General features: G+C 37.1%; 1 protein-coding gene across 1 annotated transcript in view; it reads left to right on the forward strand.

The window, feature by feature from the left end:
- The window catches only part of CCDC171 (coiled-coil domain containing 171), a 356,794-nt gene that overhangs the window by 171,587 nt on the left and 163,147 nt on the right, over positions 1-22,060 (forward strand). Inside the window, exons 19-20 of the mRNA XM_027105900.1 lie at positions 13,968-14,472; positions 15,310-15,426. Coding sequence (XP_026961701.1) covers positions 13,968-14,472; positions 15,310-15,426 — 622 coding nt within the window. The remainder of the gene's footprint in view (positions 1-13,967; positions 14,473-15,309; positions 15,427-22,060) is intronic.

Consider the following 22,060-nt stretch of genomic DNA (forward strand, 5'->3'; position numbering starts at 1 on the left):
GTAGTAAATTAAGTATATACTTAATTTTTTGAGCAATCTCCATACTGTTTTCTACAGTGGCTGCACCAGTTTAGGTTCCCACCAATAGTGCACAAGTGTTCCCTTTTCTCCACTTCTCACCAATACTTATTTGTTGTCTTTTTGATAATTAGCCATTCTAATGCACATGAGATTGAGACTGAGGGTAGTCATCAGTTAGATCCATTAAACTGTAACTTGCTTAATAAGTAATGAACTGTAACCTGCCTTCACTGATCAAGCTTGCTTTAATTGTTCTGTAAGCATCAGGTAGCCTAAAAAATGTTTGCCTGAGTTGTTTTTCAGGAACTTGGAGTCAGCTGTGTCCAGTTAGAGTTTGATCTGGTGAGGACTGGTGGGATCACCAACCCTCCAGATGGGCATGCATGAATGTACAATCAGTGACCTTTTGACGTCAGAAGGCCCAAAACTCCACCTACAGAACGTGCATCCTGAGGAGAAGCATGTAGCTTACTTGCGCCTGTGCAGAATGATGATACCTCACGTTTTTCTTGTCTCCAATTACTTTCCCCACACTCCCTATACCTCAGCTTTACCCAGAAGTATCCCAAGCCCTTCATCTTTGGGGAGGTGGATTTGAGATTTGTTCTCCCGTCTCTTTGCTTGGCTGCCTCGTGAATAAACCCTTTCTCTGCTGCAAGTCTTTGTCTCAGCGTTTGGCTTGCTGCGCCTTAGACAAATGGACCTGGTTTGGTAACAAGATAATATTTCATTGCTTTTTTAACTTGCGTTTTTCTAATAATTGGTGATGTTGAACACCTTTTCATGTGCCTGTTGGCTGTCTTTATTTCTTCTTGGGGAAAAATGATCCTCTGCCCACTTTTTAATTGAGTTGTTTGTTGTTGTTGAGTTGTATGAGTTCTTTTATGTTATGGATATTGGCGGCTTATAGATATATGATTTGCAAATGTCTTCTCCCATTTGGTATGTTGTCCTTTTGTTTTGTTGATTTCTTTTGCTGTGCAGAAGCTTTTTAGTTTGATGTAGTCCCATTTGTGTATTTTGTTTTCATTTCCCTTGCCTTAGGAGACATATCTAGAATGATATTGCTAAAGCTGATGAGAGCATACTGCTGCCTATGTTTTTTTCTAGGATTTTTATGGTTTCAGTTCTTACATTCAAGTCTTTAATCCATTTTGAGTTAACTTTTTTGTATATGGTGTAAGATAGTGATCTAGTTTCATTCTTCTGCATGTGGCTGTCCAGTTTTCCCAACACCATTTATTGAAGAGACTGTCCTTTATCCATTGTATGTTCTTTACTCCTTTAATATAAATTAATTGTCCATATATGTGAGAGTTTATATCTGGACTTTCAGTTCTGTTCCATTGATCTGTCTGTTTTTCTGCCAATACCATGCTGTCTTGGTTAGTATAGCTTTGTAGTATAATATGAAATAAGGGAATGTGATACCTTGAACTTTTTTTTTCCCTCGGGATTGCTTTGGCTATTATTGGTTCCATACAAATTTTAGCATTTTTTTTGTCTATTTTTGTGAAAAATATTATTGACATTTTTTTTTTTTTTTTTTTTTTACGGTGTGTGGGCCTCTCACTGTTGTGGCCTCTCCCGTTGCGGAGCACAGGCTCCGGACGCTCAGGCTCAGCGGCCATGGCACACGGGCCAAGCCGCTCCGCGGCATGTGGGATCTTCCCGGACCGGGGCACAAACCCTTGTCCTCTGCATCGGCAGACGGACTCTCAACCACTGTGCCACCAGGGAAGCCCTATTATTGAGATTTTGATAGAGATTGCACTGAATCTGTAGATTGCTTTAGGTAATATGGACATTTTAACAGTTGTAATTCTTGCAATCTGTGAACACAGAATATCTTTCTATTTCTTCATGTCTTCAGTTTTTTCAACAGTGTCTTATAGTTTTCGATCTACACGTCTTTCACCTCCTTGGTTGAATTTATTCCTAGGTATTTTATTCTTTTTGTTGTGATTGTAAATGTGATTTTTTTTAAATTTCACTTTCTGCTAGTTTGTTGTTAGTGTATAGAAACACAAAACAGATTTTTGTATACTGATTTTGTACCCTGCAACTTGACTGTATTCATTTATTATTTTTAATAGCTTTTTGGTGGCAACTTTAGGATTTTCTATATATAAAATACTATCATCAGCAGATAGGGACAGTTTTACTTCTTCTTTTCCAATTTGGGTGTCTTTTATTTCTTTTTCATGTCTAATTGCTCTGGCTAGGACTTCTAATACCAAGTAGAATATGAGTGGTGAGAGTGGGCATCCTTGTTTTGTTTCTGATCTTAGAGGGATAGCTTTTAATTTTTCATCATTGAGTATGATGCTAGTGGGTTTGTCATAAATAGCCTTTCTTATGTTACGGTACCTTACTTCTATACCCATTTTATTGAGAGCTTTTATTATAAATAGGTGTTGAATCTTGTCAAATGCTTTTTCTGCATCTGTTGAGATAATCATGTGATTTTTATCCTTTGTTTTGTTAATGTGGTATATCATGTTGATTGATTTGCAGATACTGAACAATCCTTGCATTCCTGGAATAAATCCCACTATCATGGCGTATGATCCTTTTAATGTACTGTTGTATTTGGTTTGCTAATGTTTTTTTTTTTGGCCATGCTGTGTGGCTTGTGGGATCTTAGTTCTCCAACCAGGGATTGAACCTGGGCCCTCAGCAATAAAAGCTTGGAGTCCTAACCACTGGACCACCAGGGAATTCAAAATTGCTACTATTTTGTTGAGGACTTTTCCGTTTATGTTCATTAAAGATATTGGCATATAATTTTATTTTTTTGTCTTGTGCTTGTCTGGGTTTGGTATCAAGATAATGTTGGCCTTATAAAATGCATTAGCAAGTGTTCTCTCCTCTTCAATTTTTTGGAAGATTTTGAGAATGATAGGTATTGAATCATTTTTGAATATTTGGTAGAATTTACCACTTCATACATATTCTTAGTCTTATTTTTATTCTTTTAGCAATTTGTGAATATCATCTCCTTCTTACAATACAAATTATATGATGAGTCTCATGAAATCATTCATAGTGGTAGTAATTAATATTAACTAGCACTTTAAAATAGATAACCAATACAAATCATCAAAATTTGGGAGCCAAAAAATGACATGAGGATCTTTAAAATTGCTTTATTACATCACTACTGCTTTTACCAGGTAGCCTAAAATGAAAACTGGCTGTGTAAGTCAAGAATCTCAATTCTGTTTTCCAAAAATTCCAGTGTGCTCCTGTTTTTCCTCTATATATAGAGAAGTAGGGTATTTTTTGTAATATATTCCTGATTTTTATCCATTTCTAGCCATGTTTTAATTACTCTCTTATCCTCATCCCAGGACTATCTGTTTCTGGCTGTCTCTCTGCAATGCTTTAACTTTAACCTGGTGCTCTGTGGAAGTGGAACAGCTATATAGAGTAGAGGAATCTATCATGCAGTAAAATTAAATCTTTTTGCAATAGGTTTACTTTACTTTTATCTCTCCTTCCACAATCCATTTGATTTTGACCAGTGACTGAATTTTTTTGAAATATTTAAAATAACATTAGAATATATATATTTTTACATTTTTTTTTTTTGGTCAAAAAAGTGATATTTGTTAAAAACCGACTTCTGCCTGAGACTTTGATATCTGTAAAAGTGTGAATAGGCAGCCACCTAGAACCCGAATGATTAGGTTCATTTTTTTTCTTTTTAACATCTTTTTTGGAGTATAACTGCTTTACAATGGTGTGTTAGTTTCTGCTTTATAACAAAGTGAATCAGTTATACATATACCTATGTCCCCATATCTCTTCCCTCTTGTGTTACCCTCCCTCCCACCCTCCCTATCCCACCCCTCTAGGTAGTCACAAGGCACCAAGCTGATCTCCCTGTGCTATGCAGCTGCTTCCCACTAGCTATCTGTTTTACGTTTGGTAGTATATATATGTCCATGCCACTCTCTCTTTGTCCCAGCTTACCCTTCCCCCTCCCCGTATCCTCAAGTCCATTCTCTAGTAGTCTGTGTCTTTATTCCCGACTTGCCCCTAGGTTCTTCATGACCTTTATTTTTAGATGCCATACCTATGTGTTAGCATATGGTATTTGTTTTTCTCTTTCTGACTTACTTCACTCTGTATGACAGACTAGGTCCATCCACCTCACTACAAATAACTCAATTTCGTTTCTTTTTATGGCTGAGTAATATTCCATTGTATATATGTACCACATCTTCTTTATCGATTCATCTGTTGATGGACACTTAGGTTGCTTCCATGTCCTGGCTATTGTAAATAGAGCTGCAGTGAACATTGTGGTACCTGACTCTTTATGAATTATGGTTTTCTCAGGGTATATGCCCAGTAGTGGTATTGCTGGGTCATATGGTAGTTCTATTTTTAGTTTTTTAAGGAACCTCCATACTGTCCTCCTTAGTGGCTATATCAGTTTACATTCCCACTAAAAATGCAAGAGGGTTCCCTTTTCTCCACACCCTCTCCAGCATTTATTGTTTGTAGATTTTTTGATGATGGCCATTCTGACCAGTGTGAGATGATATCTCATTGTAGTTTTGATTTGCATTTCTCTAATGATTAATGATGTTGAGCATTCTTTCATGTGTTTGCTGGCAGTCTTTATGTCTTCTTTGGTGAAATGTCTATTTAGGTCTTCTGCCCATTTTTGGATTGGGTTGTATGTTTTTTTGATATTGAGCTGCATGAGCTGCTTGTAAATTTGGAGATTAATCCTTGTCAGTTGCTTCATTTGCAAATATTTTGTCTCATTCTGAGTGTTGTCCTTTTGTCTTGTTTATGGTTTCCTTTGCTGTGCAAAAGCTTTTAAGTATCATTAGGTCCCATTTGTTTATTTTTGTTTTTATTTCCATTTTTCTAGGAGGTGGATCAAAAAGGATCTTGCTGTGATTTATGTCAAAGAGTGTTCTGCCTATGTTTTCCTCTAAGGGTTTGGTAGTGTCTGGCCTTACATTTAGGTCTCTAATCCATTTTGAGTTTATTTTTGTGTATGGTGTTAGGGAGTGTTCTAATTCCATTCTTTTACATGTGGCTGTCCAGTTTTCCCAGGACCACTTATTGAAGAGGGTGGCTTTTCTCCGCTGTATATTCTTGCCTCCTTTATCAGAGATAACGTGACCATATGTGTGTGGGTTTATCTCTGGGCTTTCTATCTGGTTCCATTGATCTATATTTCTGTTTTGGTGCCAGTACCATACTGTCTTGATTACTGTAGCTTTGTAGTATAGTTTGAAGTCAGGGAGCCTGATTCTTCCAGCTCCATTTTTCTTTCTCAAGATTGCTTTGGCTATTTGGGGTCTTTTGTGTTTCCATACAAATTGTGAATTTTTTTGTTCTAGTTCTGTGAAAAATGCCATTGGTAGTTTGATAGGGATTGCATTGAATCTGTAGATTGCTTTTGGTAGTATAGTCATTTTCACAGTGTTGATTGTTCCAATCCAAGAACATGGTATATCTCTCCATCTATTTGTATCATCTTTAATTTCTTTCATCAGTGTCTTATAATTTTCTGCATAAACATCTTTTGTCTCCTTAAGTAGGTTTATTCCTAGATATTTTTTTCTTTTTGTTGCCATGGTAAATGGGAGCATTTTCTTAATTTCACTGTCAGATTTTTCATCATTAGTGTATAGGAATGCAAGAGATTTCTGTGCATTAATTTTGTATCCTGCTACTTTACCAAATTCATTGATTAACTCTAGCATCCTTAGGATTCTCTATGTATAGTATCATGTCATCTGAAAACATTGACAGCTTTACTTCTTCTTTTCTGATTTGGATTCCTTTTATTTCTTTTTCTTTTCTGGTTGCTGTGGCTAAAACTTCCAAAACTATTGTTGAATAATAGTGGTGAGAGTGGACAACGTTGTCTTGTTCCTGGTCTTAGTGGAAATGGTTTTGGTTTTTCACCATTAAGGACATTGTTGGCTGTGGGTTTGTCATATATGGCCTTTATTATGTTGAGGTAAGTTCCCTCTATGCCTACTTTCTGGTGGGTTTTTATCATAATTGGGTGTTGAATTTTGTCCAAAGCTTTCTCTGTATCTATTGAGATGATCATATGGTTTTTCTCCTTCAATTGGTTAATGTGGTGTTATCACATTGATTGATTTGTGTATATTGAAGAATCCTTGAATCCCTGGGATAAACACCACTTGATCATGGTTTATGATCCTTATAATGTGCTGTTGAATTCTGTTTGCTAGTCTTTTGTTGAGGAATTTTGCATCTATCTTCATCAGAGATATTGGCCTGTAGTTTTCTTTCTTTGTGACATCTTTGTCTGTTTTTGGTATCAGGGTGATGGTGACCTCGTAGAATGAGTTTGGGAGTGTTCCCCCCTCTGCTATATTTTGTAAGAGTTTGAAAAGCATAGGTGTTATCTCTTCTCTAAGTGTTAGATGGAATTCACCTGTGAAGCCACCTTGTCCTGGGCTTTTGTTTGTTGGAAGATTTTTAATCACAGTTTCAACTTCAGTGCTTGTGATTGGTCTGTTCATATTTTCTGTTTCTTCCTGATTCAGTCTTGGCAGGTTGTGCATTTCTAAGAATTTGTCCATTTCTTCCAAGTTGTCCATTTTACTGGCATATAGTTGCTTGTAGTAATCTCTCATGATCCTTTGTATTTCTGCAGTGTCAGTTGTTACTTCTCCTTTTTCATTTCTAATTCTATTGATTTGAGTCTTCTCCCTTTTTTTCTTGATGAGTCTGGCTAATGGTTTATCAATTTTGTTTATCTTTTCAAAGAACCAGCTTTTAGTTTTATTGATCTTTGCTGTCATTTCCTTCATTTCTTTTTCCTTTATTTCTGATCTGATCTTTATGATTTCTTTCCTTCTGCTAACTGTGGGGTTTTTTTGTTCTTCTTTCTCTAATTGCTTTACGTGTAAGGTTAGTTTGTTTACTTGAGGTGTTTCTTGTTTCTTAAGGTAGGATTGTATTGCTATAAACTTCCCTCTTAGATCTGCTTTTGCTGTATCCCATAGGTTTGGGTCATCATGTTTTCATTGTCATTTGTTTCTAGGTATTTTTTGATTTCCTCTGTGATCTCTTGGTTATTAAGTAGTGTATTGTTTAGCCTCCATGTGTTTGTATTTTTTACAGTTTTTTACCTGTAATTGATATGTAGTCTCATAGCGTTGTGGTCAGAAAAGATACTTGATACTATTTCAAGTTTTTAAATTTACCAAGGCTTGATTTGTGACCCAAGATATGATCTATCTTGGAGAATGTTCCATGAGCACTTGAGAAAAATGTGTATTCTGTTGTTTTGGATGGAATGTCCTATAAATATCAATTAAGTCCATTTTGATTAAAGTATCATTTAAAGCTTGTGTTTCCTTATTTATTTTCATTTTGGATGATCAGTCCATTGATGAAAGTGGGGTGTTAATGTCCCCTACTATGTTTGTGTTACTGTCGATTTCCCCTTTTATGGCTGTTAGTATTTGCCTTATGTATTGTGGTGCTCCTATGTTGGGTGCATAAATATTTACAATTGTTATATCTTCTTCTTGGATTGATCCCTTGATCATTCTGTAGTGTCCTTCTTTGTCTCTTATAATATTCTTTGTTTTAAAGTCTCTTTTGTCTGATATGAGAATTGCTACTCCAGCTTTGTTTTGAATTCCATTTGCATGGAATATCTTTTTCCATCCCCTCACTTTCAGTCTGTATGTGTCCCTAGGTCTGAAGTGGGTCTCTTGTAGACAGCATATATATGGGTCTTGTTTTTGTATCCATTCAGCCAGTCTATGTCTTTTGGTTGGAGCATTTAATCCATTTACATTTAAGGTAATTATCCATATGCATGTTCATATTACCATTATCTTAATTTTTTTGTGTTTGTTATCGTAGATCTTTTCCTTCTCTTGTGTTTCCTGCCTGGAGAAGTCCCCTTAGCATTTGTTGTAAAGCTGGTTTGGTGGTGCTGAATTCTCTTAACTTTTGCTAGTCTGTAAAGGTTTTAATTTCTCTGTCAAATCTGAATGAGATCCTTGCTGGGTAGAGTAATCTTGGTTGTAGGTTTTTCTCCTTCATTACTTTAAATATGTCCTGCCACTCCCTTCTGGCTTGCAGAGTTTCTGCTGAAAGATCAGCTATTAACCTTATGGGGATTCCTTTGTATGTTATTTGTTGTTTTTCCCTTGCTGTTTTTAATATTTTTTCTTTGTATTTAATTTTTGATAGTTTGATTAATACGTGTCTTGGCATGCTTCTTGGATTATCCTGTATGGGACTCTCTGCACTTCCTGGACTTGATTGACTATTTCCTTTCCCATATTAGGGAAGTTTTCAACTATAATCTGTTCAAATATTTTCTCAGTCCCTTTCTTTTTCTCTTCTTCTTCTGGGACCCCTATAATTCGAATGTGGTGTGTTTAGTGTTGTCCCAGAGGTCTTTAAGACTGTCCTCAATTCTTGTCATTCTTTTTTCTTTTTTCTGCTCTGCAGTAGTTAGTTCCACTATTTTATCTTCCAGATCACTTATCCATTCTTCTGCCTCAGTTATTCTGCTATTGATCCCTTCTAGAGAATTTTTAATTTCATTTATTATGTTGTTCATCACTGTTTATTTGCCCTTTAGTTCTTCTAGGTCCTTGTTAAATGTTCCTATTATGCTCTCCATTCGATTTCCAAGATTTTGGATCATCTTTACTATCATTATTCTGAATTCTTTTTCACGTAGATTGCCTATTTCTTCTTCGTTTGTTAGGTCTGGTGGGTTTTTGCCTTGCTCCTTCATCTGCTATGTGTTTCTCTTCTTCTCATTTTGCTTAGCTTACTGTGTTCGGGGTCTCCTTTTCTCAGGCTGCAGGTTCGTAGTTCTCGTTGTTTTTGGTGTCTGTCCCCAGTGGCTAAGGCTGGTTTAATGGGTTGTGTAGGCTTCCTGGTGGAGGGGACTAGTGCCTGTGTTCTGGTGGATGAGGCTGCATCTTGTCTTTCTGGTGTCAGGTCCACGTCTGGTGGTGTGTTTTGGGGTGTCTGTGGCCTTATTATGATTTTAGGCAGCCTGTCTGCTAATGGATGGGGTTGTGTTCCTGTCTTGCTAGTTGTTTGGCATAGGGTGTCCAGCACTGTACCTTGCTGATTGTTGAGTGGAGCTGGGTCTTGGCGTTGAGATGGAGATCTCTGGGAGATTTTCGCCGTTTGATATTATGTGGAGCTGGGAGGTCTGTTGTGGGCCTGTGTCCTGAACTTGGCTCTCCCACCTCAGAGGCACAGCCCTGATGCATGTCTGGGGCACCAAGAGCCTGTCATCCACACAGCTCAGTATAAAAGGGAGAAAAAAAAGAAAGAAAGAAAGAAAGAAGAAGGTAAAATAAAATAAAATAATGTTATTAAGATAAAAAATAATTATTAAAAAATTTTTTTAAGTATTAAAAAAGGAAAGAAAGAAGACAGCAACCAAATCAGAAAAGAAATCCACGAATGATAACAAGTGCTAAAAACTATACTAAAAAACAAACAAACAAACAAAAAAACCGGACAGACAGAACCCTAGGAAAAATGGTAAAAGCAAAGCTATACAGACAAAATCACACACAGAAGCATACACATATACACTCACAAAAAGAGAAAAAGGGAAAAAATATATATATATATCGTTGTTCCCAAAGTCCACCTCCTCAGTTTGGGATAATTCATTGTCTATTCAGGTATTCCACAGATGCAGGGTACATCAAGCTGATTGTGGAGATTTAATCCGCTGCTCCTGAGGCTGCTGGGAGAGATTTCCCTTTCTCTTCTTTGTTTGCACAGCTTCCGGAGTTCAGCTTTGGTTTTGGCCCCGACTCTGCGTGTAGGTCGCCTGAGGGCGTCTGTTTTTCGCTCAGACAGGACGGGGTTAAAGGAGCCGCAGGTTCGGGGGCTGTAGCTCACTCAGACCAGGGGGAGGGAGGGGTACGGATGCGGGGCGAGCCTGCGGCGGCAGAGGCCGGCATGACATTGCACCAGCCTGAGGCTCGCCGTGCGTTCTCCCGGGGGAGTTGTCCCTGGATCACGGGACCCTTGAAGTGGCAGGCTGCACAGGCTCCCGGGAGTGGAGGTGTGGAGAGTGACCTGTGCTTGCTCACAGGCTTCTTGGTCGCGGCAGCAATGGCCTTAGCGTCTCATGTGCGTCCCTGGGGTCGGCGCTGATAGCCGCGGCTCGTGCCGGTCTCTGGAGCTCCTTTAAGCAGCGCTCTTAATCCCCTCTCCTCGCGCACCAGGAAACAGAGAGGGAAGAAAAAGTCTCTTGCCTCTTCGGCAGCTCGACTTTTTCCCGGACTCCCTCCCGGCTAGCTGTGGCGCGCTAGCCTCCTTCAGGCTGTGTTCACGTCGCCAACCCCAGTCCTCTCCCTGGGATCCGACGGAAGCCGGAGCCTCTGCTCGCAGCCCCGCCCGCCCCGGCGGGTGAGCAGACAAGCCTCTCGGGCTGGTGAGTGCTGGTCGACACCGATCCTCTGTGTGGGAATCTCTCCACTTTGCCCTCTGCACCCCTGTTGCTGTGCTCTCCTCCACGGCTCCGAAGCTTCCCCCGCTCCGCCCCCCAGTCTCCGCCCGCGAAGGGGCTTTCTAGTGTGTGGAAACCTTTCCTCCTTCACAGCTCCCTCCCACTGGTGCAGGTCCCGTCCCTATTCTTTTGTCTCTGTTTATTCCTTTTTCTTTTGCCCTACCCATGTACGTGGGGAGTTTCTTGCCTTTTGGGAGGTCTGAGGTCTTCTGCCAGCGTTCAGTAGGTGTTCTGTAGAAGTTGTTCTGCATGTAGATGTATTTCTGATGTATTTGTGGGGAGGAAGGTGATCTCCACGTCTTACTCTTCCGCCATCTTGAAGGTCCTCTGCACAAGACTCTTAGATAGCCTCATCCTCCAAAGGGCAGACACAGAAGCAAGGAGAACTACTGTTGTGCAGACTGTGCCCGGGGAGAAATTCCAATGGCAGGTATTGGTGACATATCCTCTTCTTTAGCAGGTGGCAGCCTGGCAACTTGTGGTTGTAGGTAGGTGGCCTCAGTTCCTTCCCACTGGATCTCTCCTTAGGGCTGCTTGAGTGTCCTCATGACACGGCAGCTGGCTTAACCCAGGATGAGTGATCTTGGGTAGCTGGTTTTCCTTAGTTAACAATCATCTTTTGATGTTCCCCGTTACCTGCACCAGTCCCCTCCCCTGTCCCGTCCCCCCTGGTACGTTAGCTCAGGGAGGAAGGAGCTCAGAGGGACTTGGCTGAATAAGGGGCTTGAGAGCCTAGGGATGAGTTTTAAGCCGCTTTCCCCACAGTCAGGAGGAGGGACGCTGACGCTCCAGCCGGACCTCGCGCCTCGCTTTCGCTGTTTCCCCTCAGGATGCTCAGGTCCACCCTGATTAGGTTCATTTTTATTTCCATTACTTAGGTATGACCAGTGCATCTCTTTTATCCTAGATTTTCTATAATTTTCCTTTTTTTCTCTAAATGAACTGGTGGAGTTGATTTTGGAGAGAATATGGAATTAAACTTCGTAATTTCCATTTGCTCCCTCTACTCCCTGCAACTCTGCTGCTATCCCGGGCAGTCTTTATTAATGTTTCCAATTTTCCCATCCATTTACTAAAGCTTAGCAACTGTCCCAAGTTTTTATGGTTTCTCATAGCTTTCTGGGTAAAGTTTAAATTCTTTAGCTTAATCATTTATTATCTACAGACTTCTCAAATTTCCATCATTTTCCTCTTCAGACATTCTGAATTATTTGTACTTCCTTAGAACACATTACTCTGTTTTCTGGCTCTTCCTTTGCTATATGCTAGTCTTCCTGCTTTTTCTAGCTGTAACTTGTGTCAGTTTTCCCTTTTCATAAAGGCTGTTGTACATCTGCTTCTAAGCCGTCTACTTGGCTCTCAGAGTTTCTTCCATCTTCCAGCTGCTCCCAGTGGAACACCATGACCTTTACTAGTGGTCTTTATATGGAGCTCTGGGGCACAGGCCCATTGATAAACTACCGCTGCCACAACTTGGCTATCAGTAGAGATGTGGCTGGAGCAAGCTACAATTCCCTTATTTCCCCATTCCTTTATTTCTCACAGTACCACCACAGGTGCGGCTGGATCAGACTTCAGAGAATAGTTGGAGTAAATAAAGGAACTTAAAGTATAGCAGAGAAACATTTAAAACCAAGACTAAATCCAATTTCCCTCCTGCCCAAGGGAAAGCATTCAAGAAGTTGAATCCATCAGAGAGTGGCCTCTTGTATACTTCCTTTACTCGTTTGTATTCAGGGCTGTACTTCTGAGTGCCTCCTTCTACTCACCGTGCACCTTTGGGAACCTCATCCCTTAGCCTCAGGACTGGTTTTGGTCCGGGGGTTACTTTCCTCAGCCATGTGTTTCGACAAGTTTGAATCCTTTTGGCTACTTCCTGTCAACATTGTCCATGGTAGGCTTTGACACCCAAATCTTGCAGAGTAGTTAAGAGTTTGTATGGTTTTCTCTAAGTCTGAACACCTTTGAAGTCTTCCTGCCAATGTAAATTTTGGAAATGCCTCTGATTGTTCTAGTTGTTCGTGGATAACTCTTGAATCAGACACTGTAAATCTTTCCCAAGGACCATTGTTAAATTTCAGACGGAGTGTGACCTGAACCAATAATACAAAGAGAAATGTTTTCCTTAATGCCCCCAAAAGGATTCTCTCATAATGAAGATACTACTTCACTTTATATAGAGCATGATTTTTCTCTGTCTCTGACTGACCCCTTTATTCAAATTGAACTCCCTTGGCCTGTTTTAAAAAGAACGAAGTCCGTGGACAAGCCAGGGCAGCTTATTTGGTTAAGTAAAGATTCAGCTAAAGCTGCTAAATCACCATGGACTAGATTAGATTAAATTTTATTACAAGGGTAGCTGTTGGCTAGCCTCCTTATTGGTGGAGTTGAGATTTTTTTGTTGTAGTTCTTTCTATTACACATCTCACTCCCACTTGTCCTTTGCCATATTCCTCCAAAAGCTGGTCAACGTCATTTGGTATAAACATCCTTTTGTGCATCTCTGGCAATCTAGCATAGCTCCATCACAGCATTATACCACAATCATTGATTTATTTGTCTGTTTTCCTAGCGTGTGGAATTTAGTGAGCAATCAGGAAATGTTTATCGAATGATAAATGCATCAGTAAAAGAAATTGGCATCTGTTATCTTCTAAATTTACTCTATTTCAACAGTTCCTTAATGATTAGGTATAAGATTTCATGGGGAGAGCTAGTTTATTTTCTAGTGATTAAAATCCAGTGCCTGCAGTTGAAATTTCTGTGTGTTGCATATTAAGTTTTGATTTATAAGTATCTTGATCAGGAAAAAAGGACCAGAGAGCTGCTGAGGCCCAGCCCACAGTTAGTATTTACTCCCAGCACTGGAGCTGTACTTTGTACAGCCTTCTGTCTTGGGGAGGAAGAAACTGAAATAACAGAGTATGCTCTGAGAATCAGTCCCCTCTTGTCTAGTAAATGGCAGATAGTCAGATGCTGTGTATTGTATTATTCATTTAACCCTTTGCTATTTTGACAAAAAGTTAAGTCTTTTTACATATAGAAAAGCCTCTAATGCTGGTGTGATTTCTGTTTAAAAGTAGGAAATGCATGTTACTGAGGAATGGAGGAGAAGGAATTTTCTTTTTCTGAATATGTGTATTTATGCATAAGTATACAGGAAATTTACAAAGTATTTTTAAATGTATGTGGTCTACTTTGTGTAAAGCTTCCATATAAGGGATTTAAAAATTACTGTGCACATTTAGATCTAAGCTGTTTGGCCCACTGTTGCTCTATCATATGTATTTTTTGGATATTTTAGAACATAGATCTTTCGAAGAAAAAGAAATAGTTGTCAGCAAAAGTTTTTCTTTTTTAAGAGAGGAGTTAATAAAATGCCTGTTTCATGATCAAATATATTATTTGACTTTTCTTATAGAAATTTCAAGAAATTGCTGAAAAAAATACGGAAAAGTTGAACCGTATTGAGAAGTCACATGAACAATTGGTTGTTGAAAACACACATTTCAAAAACTTGTTATCACAGACTAAAAGGGAACAAACATCCTTGCTGGCGGCCTGCGCATTGATGGCTGGTGCCTTATATCCTCTGTATAGCCGATCATCTGCCTTATCCACACAGAGAGATTTTCTCCAGGAGCAGGTCAACACCTTTGAGTTGTTAAAATTGGAAGTTAGAACTCTAGCCCAGGCTTTGTCAATTGTAGAGGAAAAGAAGCAAGAGGAAGCCAAGATGAAGAAAAAAGCATTCAAAGGATTAATACGTGTATTCCGGAAAGGTGTTATTGCAATTTTGGCAGCAAACAGACTCAAGATTTTGGGCCAGTCGTGTGCCTCTCTTTTTACCTGGATGGAGAGTTTCAAAGAAGGCATAGGCATGTTAGTGTGTACAGGAGAGCCCAAAGACAAGCATAAATTTCCAAGTAAGATAATTTGTGCTTTTAAAAATCTGAGTCGAATGTAAGTGACATACGAAGTGAATATGTTGGGCAAAAACATAAAAAAATCATTTACAATGTCAAATCATGTAACATATGTACATACATATGTAGATATGTATATGTGTATGAATAAGTGTGTATTTATAAATTAGGCTTTAATGTTTTGTTATAAACATTAAAATATAAAGAAAGTAGCAAATATATATGATTTCAACTTTGTCTAGCTTTATTATATTTGAATGCTCTTTTGACAGTAAATTGAAAAGTTTGTACAGCGATTTTTCAAGAAAGTCAATCCAGAAACTCTGCCCTATTTAAAATTAATTAGCATAATTTACTTTCACTTTCTTTGAATTAGTATAAAATGATCAGAGTTAAAAATCTGTTGAAGAATTGAATGAAAAGGAAACTAATGTAAGTTTTATAGCTAACTTTTTTGAATGCTTGACTATTCTGAGGAAACAATTATTTCAGTTTTTAACTTTTCAAAAGCAAGCTATTAAGTAAGTAGAGCTAAATAAAATTTCCTTCTCCCTTTTCTTTTATGATGTCAGTTACCATTATCTATAGAGAGGAGTTAATAAAATGCCTGTTTGTTTCATGATCAAATACATTACTTGACTTCTCTTATATGGAAAAATTGAACCATAAATAAAGTCAATAAAATCTCACATCTATTGTAGACTTCTCTGCACTAGGTGAAGTTCTACATACAAATTTTGATCTACTTCTTAAATAGCTAAATATTGCCATAATTTTTAAACGGATTTTAATAAATTTTTGTAGAATTGCATAATGGATTTTTTTCTGTTTTTGCAGAACATCAAAAGGAGCAGTTACGTTGTTTGCGAACTCTCAGTTGGCTCACCAGTTCTGACCTTCTTGTTGCAATAATCAGTTCTATGGCTGAGTTACAGGAAGCTATTAGTAAAACAGGTATGATTCCCCTTTTTATGTCCTTGCAAAATACATTTAAAAAGAAAATGTCCAGAAATTCTTTATGGTACAAATTCTAATAAACCTTCAAGGAAGAAAATGTATTTGTTTTTATCTTTCTTTTATTCACGTACAGAGAGATTACTAAATCTATATTTAATGAAGTAGTGAATTAATGTAATTTTTGATGTTAATTTTGTCTTTATGGGGAAATTAAATGACACTTCTTGGTGAATACATTCACCTTTTTTTTTCCCTTTGTGATATGCTTTTCCTATGGAAAACTCATCATTAGCTTTTTTATTAAGTACTACTGGTAATATTCTTTCAAATTTTAATCTTTCTTCTGTTTCTGGCCATGTGCTTTAGAAATCCAAATAATAACTGAACCAGTAGAAAATTTTTCTCCCTCATTTGGCAACATGTTTTTATTTTTTCTATTTAATTTTAAATAGAGTTAATTTAAATAGTCTGCTCCTTTCCACTAGGTGTGAAGCCACTTATAACCAGTGATTTCCAAAGGTCTAAAATGCAAGTTTATTTTTTCATGACTCAGATTGCGTGGCATTTTTGTGTGAAAGGTTCAATGAAAACTAATTTCTCCACACTTAAAGAGTAACATACAGTTACCTACTGCTTAAGCTATGTCATTGGACTAATTATGGTCGTTTCAGACACATTAATAGAAAAAAATGTATAGTAGACTTGTTAATACTTGCCTGCATAATGGAATATTCTAAGTATTAATGAAATGATAATTTGGGATGTAATTTAATTCTTCAGACAATTCTGTTGTGTAAATATAGATCATGTATTGTGATTTCAAACATGTAAACTAGGCTCTTATAGTACAAAACTTATGATCCGAAGATTATTTTTAGGTTGTGGCCATAAATGTTGGTAAGAAATATGCATATTTTAATGTATCGGCAAAATCTCAACATACTGGGTTTGGAGTCTGAAATAAAAGTGCAAATAAATATATTTTAAGAATGTTGGTATTATAACTTCAAAGCAAAATTGTAACATTCTTGAAAGAACTTAATAAATTTTTGGGTTTAGTTTAATAAACAGATGATTTTTGTTAGTCATATTTTTTCAGGTATGTGGACCTAAAAGTAGATTGGTTTCTTAAGCTATAATCTTATTTATATTATTACTTTATTTAATGCATTTTTTAATCACTGTGCTATATGCTTGAGGAGATGAAAGAAAAAGATGTGACTTGATCGATCTTCTAGAAAATATACATAATGGTCATAAGAATAAGAGCGACAACTCATGAACAACTTAGGCAGAATGTAATCAAGGATTGGATGAGAAAGTACAGGCTTTAAATGTAAGAATACGCAGAAGGTAAAGCTCAATGTGGGCTTACGAGTATTGGGAAGGCTTCAGGGACTAGTGATTTAGTTGGGCCTAGAATGACAGTAAGTTAGAGAGGAGAGCTGGCATTCAGCTGCAGGGTATAGCTTAAGCAGAGATGTAGAGGTGGGAATAAGCATAGAATGGGAAGAAGGGATATTCAAGAGGTGAGAACGTAAATCCATGCCTAGCAGGTCTGACTTATGGATAAAATATACTGTCTACTCTAACCATATTGGGAAGTAGTGGGGGAAAGGGTAGATCATTGCCATGGGATCAGATTGTTGATTTATGAAAGTAGGCAGCGATTTCCCCTGAGCACATTTTCTAAAAGTATCCCCTTGTAACATTTTTAAGTTAAAATATTGACAAAATTTTTATTCAGACCCTGATAAAAATATGTGTAGGTAAGACCTGTGAAGTAGAAGGTAGACCAAGAGTGGTGTTTTAAGTGCTTGCCTATCTCTAGGAGCAAGCTGTCTTTGATGTTAGAACCTGGTATGCCTCTAGCTTGAGGAAATAGCAAGTTCAGGAAAACTTATTTTTAGGCAAGCCTAAAAGGATATGGTCCAGGCAGATAGATAATTGTTACTGAACTAGTACAAAAGTGATCGGTGTGGATCTTCTCCAGTGACTAGCTGGGCTTATAGAATAATTCTTTCAAAACATGATGAAGGGTTAATGTATTGTTATCTAGGCAATTGTGTTTTCATTTTTAAATGTATCCTAGTAGAAATTTTAGATATTTTAGCAGAAAAGGTGGGAAAATATTTTCAAAGTCTATGAGTGATTATCAACAGATAAGGGTAATAAATGTAAAGCCATAACAGTTTATACAGTCATGTTGAGTTTATAGTTTAAGTGTCTGAAAAATCTAAATAGGTAATCATTGTGTAGTAGAAAGAGCATTGCTTTGAACAAGGCAGACTTGATATTATATTCAGCATTGCTAGTTATTAGTTGTGTGAAATTGGGCAAGTTACTTAACTTTACTGGGCCTCACACTCTTTTCCCATAAATGAAGATGGTATCGTCTTCCCCATTGTTATGAGGAAATAATGAGATAATGCTTGTTGAATATTTTGTACGGTATCTGGTACATAGTGGGTGCTAAAAAATATTGTTGTTCCCTTACCACCCATCTCACCATGAAAGTAGCATTTAGCATTAATGAACATGAATACACACACGCCTACCTGTATACATTTTTAGACTACTAATGATTAATTTTCTGTTCTAAAATTGCTAAATTGCTGTACAGTGGAGGCAACATAGTGTAGGGTTAAGCAGGTATTCTGCCTGACTTTGAATACTGACTCTGATGCTAGCCACATGACATGGGCAAGTTATTTAAACTCTGTTTCCCAGTTTCTTTATTTGTAGAGTGGGAATAGTAAGTTTTACCTAGCTCAGAGTTTAGAGGACTAAATGAGTTCATTTGTAAAGTGCTTAGAATGCCTTTGTTTACTCTTTCACATACTTTTCTTAGTTCAGATATCGGTCTTCATTAAGATTTATTGCATTAACTGAATAATAATGAAGAAATTTCATAAAAATTTAGAGTAAATAAAATGAAAATACATTAGTTTATCTTAAAATTTCAAGACCATTTACACGTCTCATACAGCTCCAACTTGTTAAAACATGGTTCTGTTATAAATTAGTATACGTATAAAGATCAGGAAGAAATTTCTTCCTCTGAATATAATGACATTGGATGTTTGGGGGCATCACAGGTTTTCTTTCTTTGTACCTAATAGAAGACCCCCACTTAGAGCAGCTTATTCATATAAGGTTTTTTTTTCCTCCCAAATAGTAAGTCTGGAGGTAGGTAGAAATCCAGACTATGTCTTTCTGCTAAGCCATTAGCATCTTCGTGTTTATGCCTCCTAGTTTTAAGCTGGTCACTCTACTTTTAGGCATCAGGATTGTATTTGTGCAGGAAGGAGAAGGGAGGGACACAATGTGAAGACATTCATACATTGCTGGTGAGAATAAAAAATGTTATAGCTGCTTTGGGAAAGAGTGGCATTTCCTCAAAATATTAAACATAGAGTTATCATTTGAACAAGCAATTCCCCTTCTAGGTATATATCCAAGAGAAATGAAAACATATATGTACAAAAACTTGTGCATGACTGTTTACTGCAGCATAATGCATAGTCAAGAAATGGAAACAAACTCAAATGTCCATCAACTGATAAATGGGTAATGGACAGATATCCAAACAATAAAATATAATTGGGCCATAAAGAGTAATGAAGTACTGATGCTTGCTACAACATGGATGAACCATGAAAGCCATATGCTACATCACAAAAGATTGTATATAATATGATTCCATTTATTTGAAATCACATATCATATTATTCCATTTATTTGGAATATGCAGATTAGGCAAATCTAGAGACAGAAAGTACATTAGGGGCTGCCTAAGGCTGGGGAGGGGTTGGGGTTATGGGAAGTGGCTGCTAATAGATATGGAGTTTCTTTTGGGGGTGACTAAAATTTTATAAAATTGCTTGTGGTGACGACTGCATAACTGTGATTATATTAAAAACCATGGATTTGTATACTTTAAATGGGTAAGTTATATTGTGTGTGAATTATATCTCAAGAAAATTGTTAAAAATATGAAGACATGTGTTGCTGAATATATCACTTTATATCAGGAAGGCAAAAGCTTTCCCAAAAGCTTCCCCAGCAGACTTTTGCTGTTGTTTCATTGGCCTGGCCTGAGCTTGTTTCATTGGCCTGAGCTGAGTCATTCACATGATTCTCCCTAGATGACTACCTGGAGATTGACAAAAGAGAAGGAAGAGTTTGTGCATGGAATGAATCAGCTAATCAACATCTGCAGTAGAGAGGATTGTTTTTGTTTGTTCTTTTTTTTCAAATTACTTCCGCTTCTACTACCTCCATTATACAAGAAAACAGGTCAATTCAGAAAACTTGGAAAAGAAATAAATCAGAGAACAATAACAAAACAAAAACAAACGTATTTTCCCATCATATAGGGATAGTTAATGTAAGCATTTTTATGTGTTCTTATGTGTTCTTCCAATCTGTTTTATCCGTCTTTCTCTCTCTATCCATTCACCCTTCCTTCCTCCCTTCATGCCACCTACTCATCCATCCACTAGCGGACTAACAAATGATGTAAATGATATCATAGGCTACATACTCTTTAATATCTTCATTTAAAAATTATTCCGAAATACCCTCAAACTTATGGAAAAGTTGCAAGTAGTTCACAACAGAGAATTCTGTTTCCTGAATGGTCTGAGAGCAGGTTGCTTACTTGATGCCCCATCACTCCCTTGTATTATAGCATGTATTTCAAAGACATTCTTCTGCGTAACCAGAGTGCAATGATCAACATCAGGAAACCAACATTGATACATTACTACCATTCAGACTCCATTCAACTTCCCCTATTTGTCCCAACCACGTCATTTTTAGCAAGAGGATCTGGTTTAGAATTATGTGTTGCATTTAGTCATGTCTCTTTAGTCTTCTTCAGTACGGAAGAGTTCCTCAGTTTTTCCTTGACCATCGTGACCTTGAAGATTACAAGCCAGTTACTTGTAGAATATCCCTTAATTTTGATTTGTTTGTTTCCTCATGGTCAAATTTAGCTTATGCATTTTCAGCGAGAATATCACAGAAGTGATGCTGTGCTTTGCTTATGATAAACTATCATAGCTATAGTTTAAAAAATATCATACTTTTTGAGGATTTTTCTCTATTTCTGTTAATAATCTTCTAGAGAATGATTGTAATGTCTGGGTAATATATATCAGTTGGGCATTCCTTCATCTATTTAACCAATTTACAAAAGGAGGTTTTCATCATAGGGCAGGTATCAAGAATACCAGTTCAGCTTTGATTTGCAATTGATTCCTTGTCCCTTGAATCATCTAATACTATGAATAGTTTCTTAATTCTTTCAGCCATGTGGGAAATTGAAATGGCAAAATCTTGGGAAAGTCTATTTAGGAAATGTGAAAATTCTGAAATGAAAGAGGATATTTCTTAGAACTCTGATTTTTCTTCTCTGTTCCTTCTGTCTTTTTGAAGAACTTGCTGAAAATTTAAATCATATTACATGTCAGGACTACCTATTGATGGCATCATTGTCACTTTTTTCTTTTTATTTACAATATTGTGTTAGTTTCTGGTGTACAGCAAAGTGATTCATATATATATATATATATATATATATAAATCTTTTTCATATTCTTTTCCATCGTAGTTTATTACAAGATATTGAATATAGTTCCCTGTGCTATACAGTAGGACCTTGTTGCTTACCTAGTTTATCTCTAGTAATCTGTATCTGCTAATCGCAAACTCCTGACTTATCCCTCCCTCCCTTCCCCTTTGGTAACCATAAGTTTGTTTTCTATGTCTGTGAATCTGTTTCTATTCTGTAAATAAGTTCATCTGCATCATATTTTAGATTCTACATGTAAGTGATATTGTATGGTATTTGTCTTTCTCTTTCTGACTTACTTCGCTTAGCATGATAATCTCTAGCTCCGTCCATGTTGCTGCAAATGGCATTATCTCATTCATTTTCACTTTTTTCTTTTTAGCTCCAGGAAAACTAGTACATGTATGGCAATAGCAAGTAGTAGCTTTTAATATATTAAATAGTAACTATTGCTTCTCCTATTATCATTGTTCAAAAAAAATCAGTAAATTACTCTTTTGAAAAATTAGGTGCTTATCTTTTTAGAGTAAGTTCTGAATTATACTATTAACTAATTAGGAGAGAAAGTTTTAAAATTGTCTAGGAGAGAAAATGAAACATGTTGGATATGCAGTAGAATATGGATTAAGAACCTGGATTCTAGATTTGAATCTGGGTTCCAGTGCTTACTATGTGTGTGACATTGGGAAAATCATTTCATCCTTCTTCATCCATCTGTAAAATTTGGCTAAGGGTGGTTCCTAGCTCATAGAGTTATTAGGAGTAAATGTAACTTTCTCAACCAAGTCCCTTGTATATGTAATTGTCCAATAAATGTTGTGTTATCTCTTTTTTGTGCACTGACATTTCAGTGGAACCTGTATATTAGTTTATCCCTTTTTGTGAAACTGGAAGTTCAATAGTGGTAGCTTGAATTCATTGCTCAGAAAGTGAGGTGTTTGCTAAAGGTAGATGCCACTGCTGCCTTCTTAAACTTTGATGGTGTATTTACAGGCAGTGGGCAAAGACCCCAGTTTCCATGTTTCTCTGTAAATACTGGACAGGTGGCAACCT

The sequence above is a fragment of the Aethalodelphis obliquidens genome, unplaced genomic scaffold (genome assembly GCF_003676395.1).
Source record: "Aethalodelphis obliquidens isolate GAN/ISIS:26980383/991018 unplaced genomic scaffold, ASM367639v1 scaffold7, whole genome shotgun sequence".
NCBI lineage: Eukaryota > Metazoa > Chordata > Mammalia > Artiodactyla > Delphinidae > Aethalodelphis > Aethalodelphis obliquidens.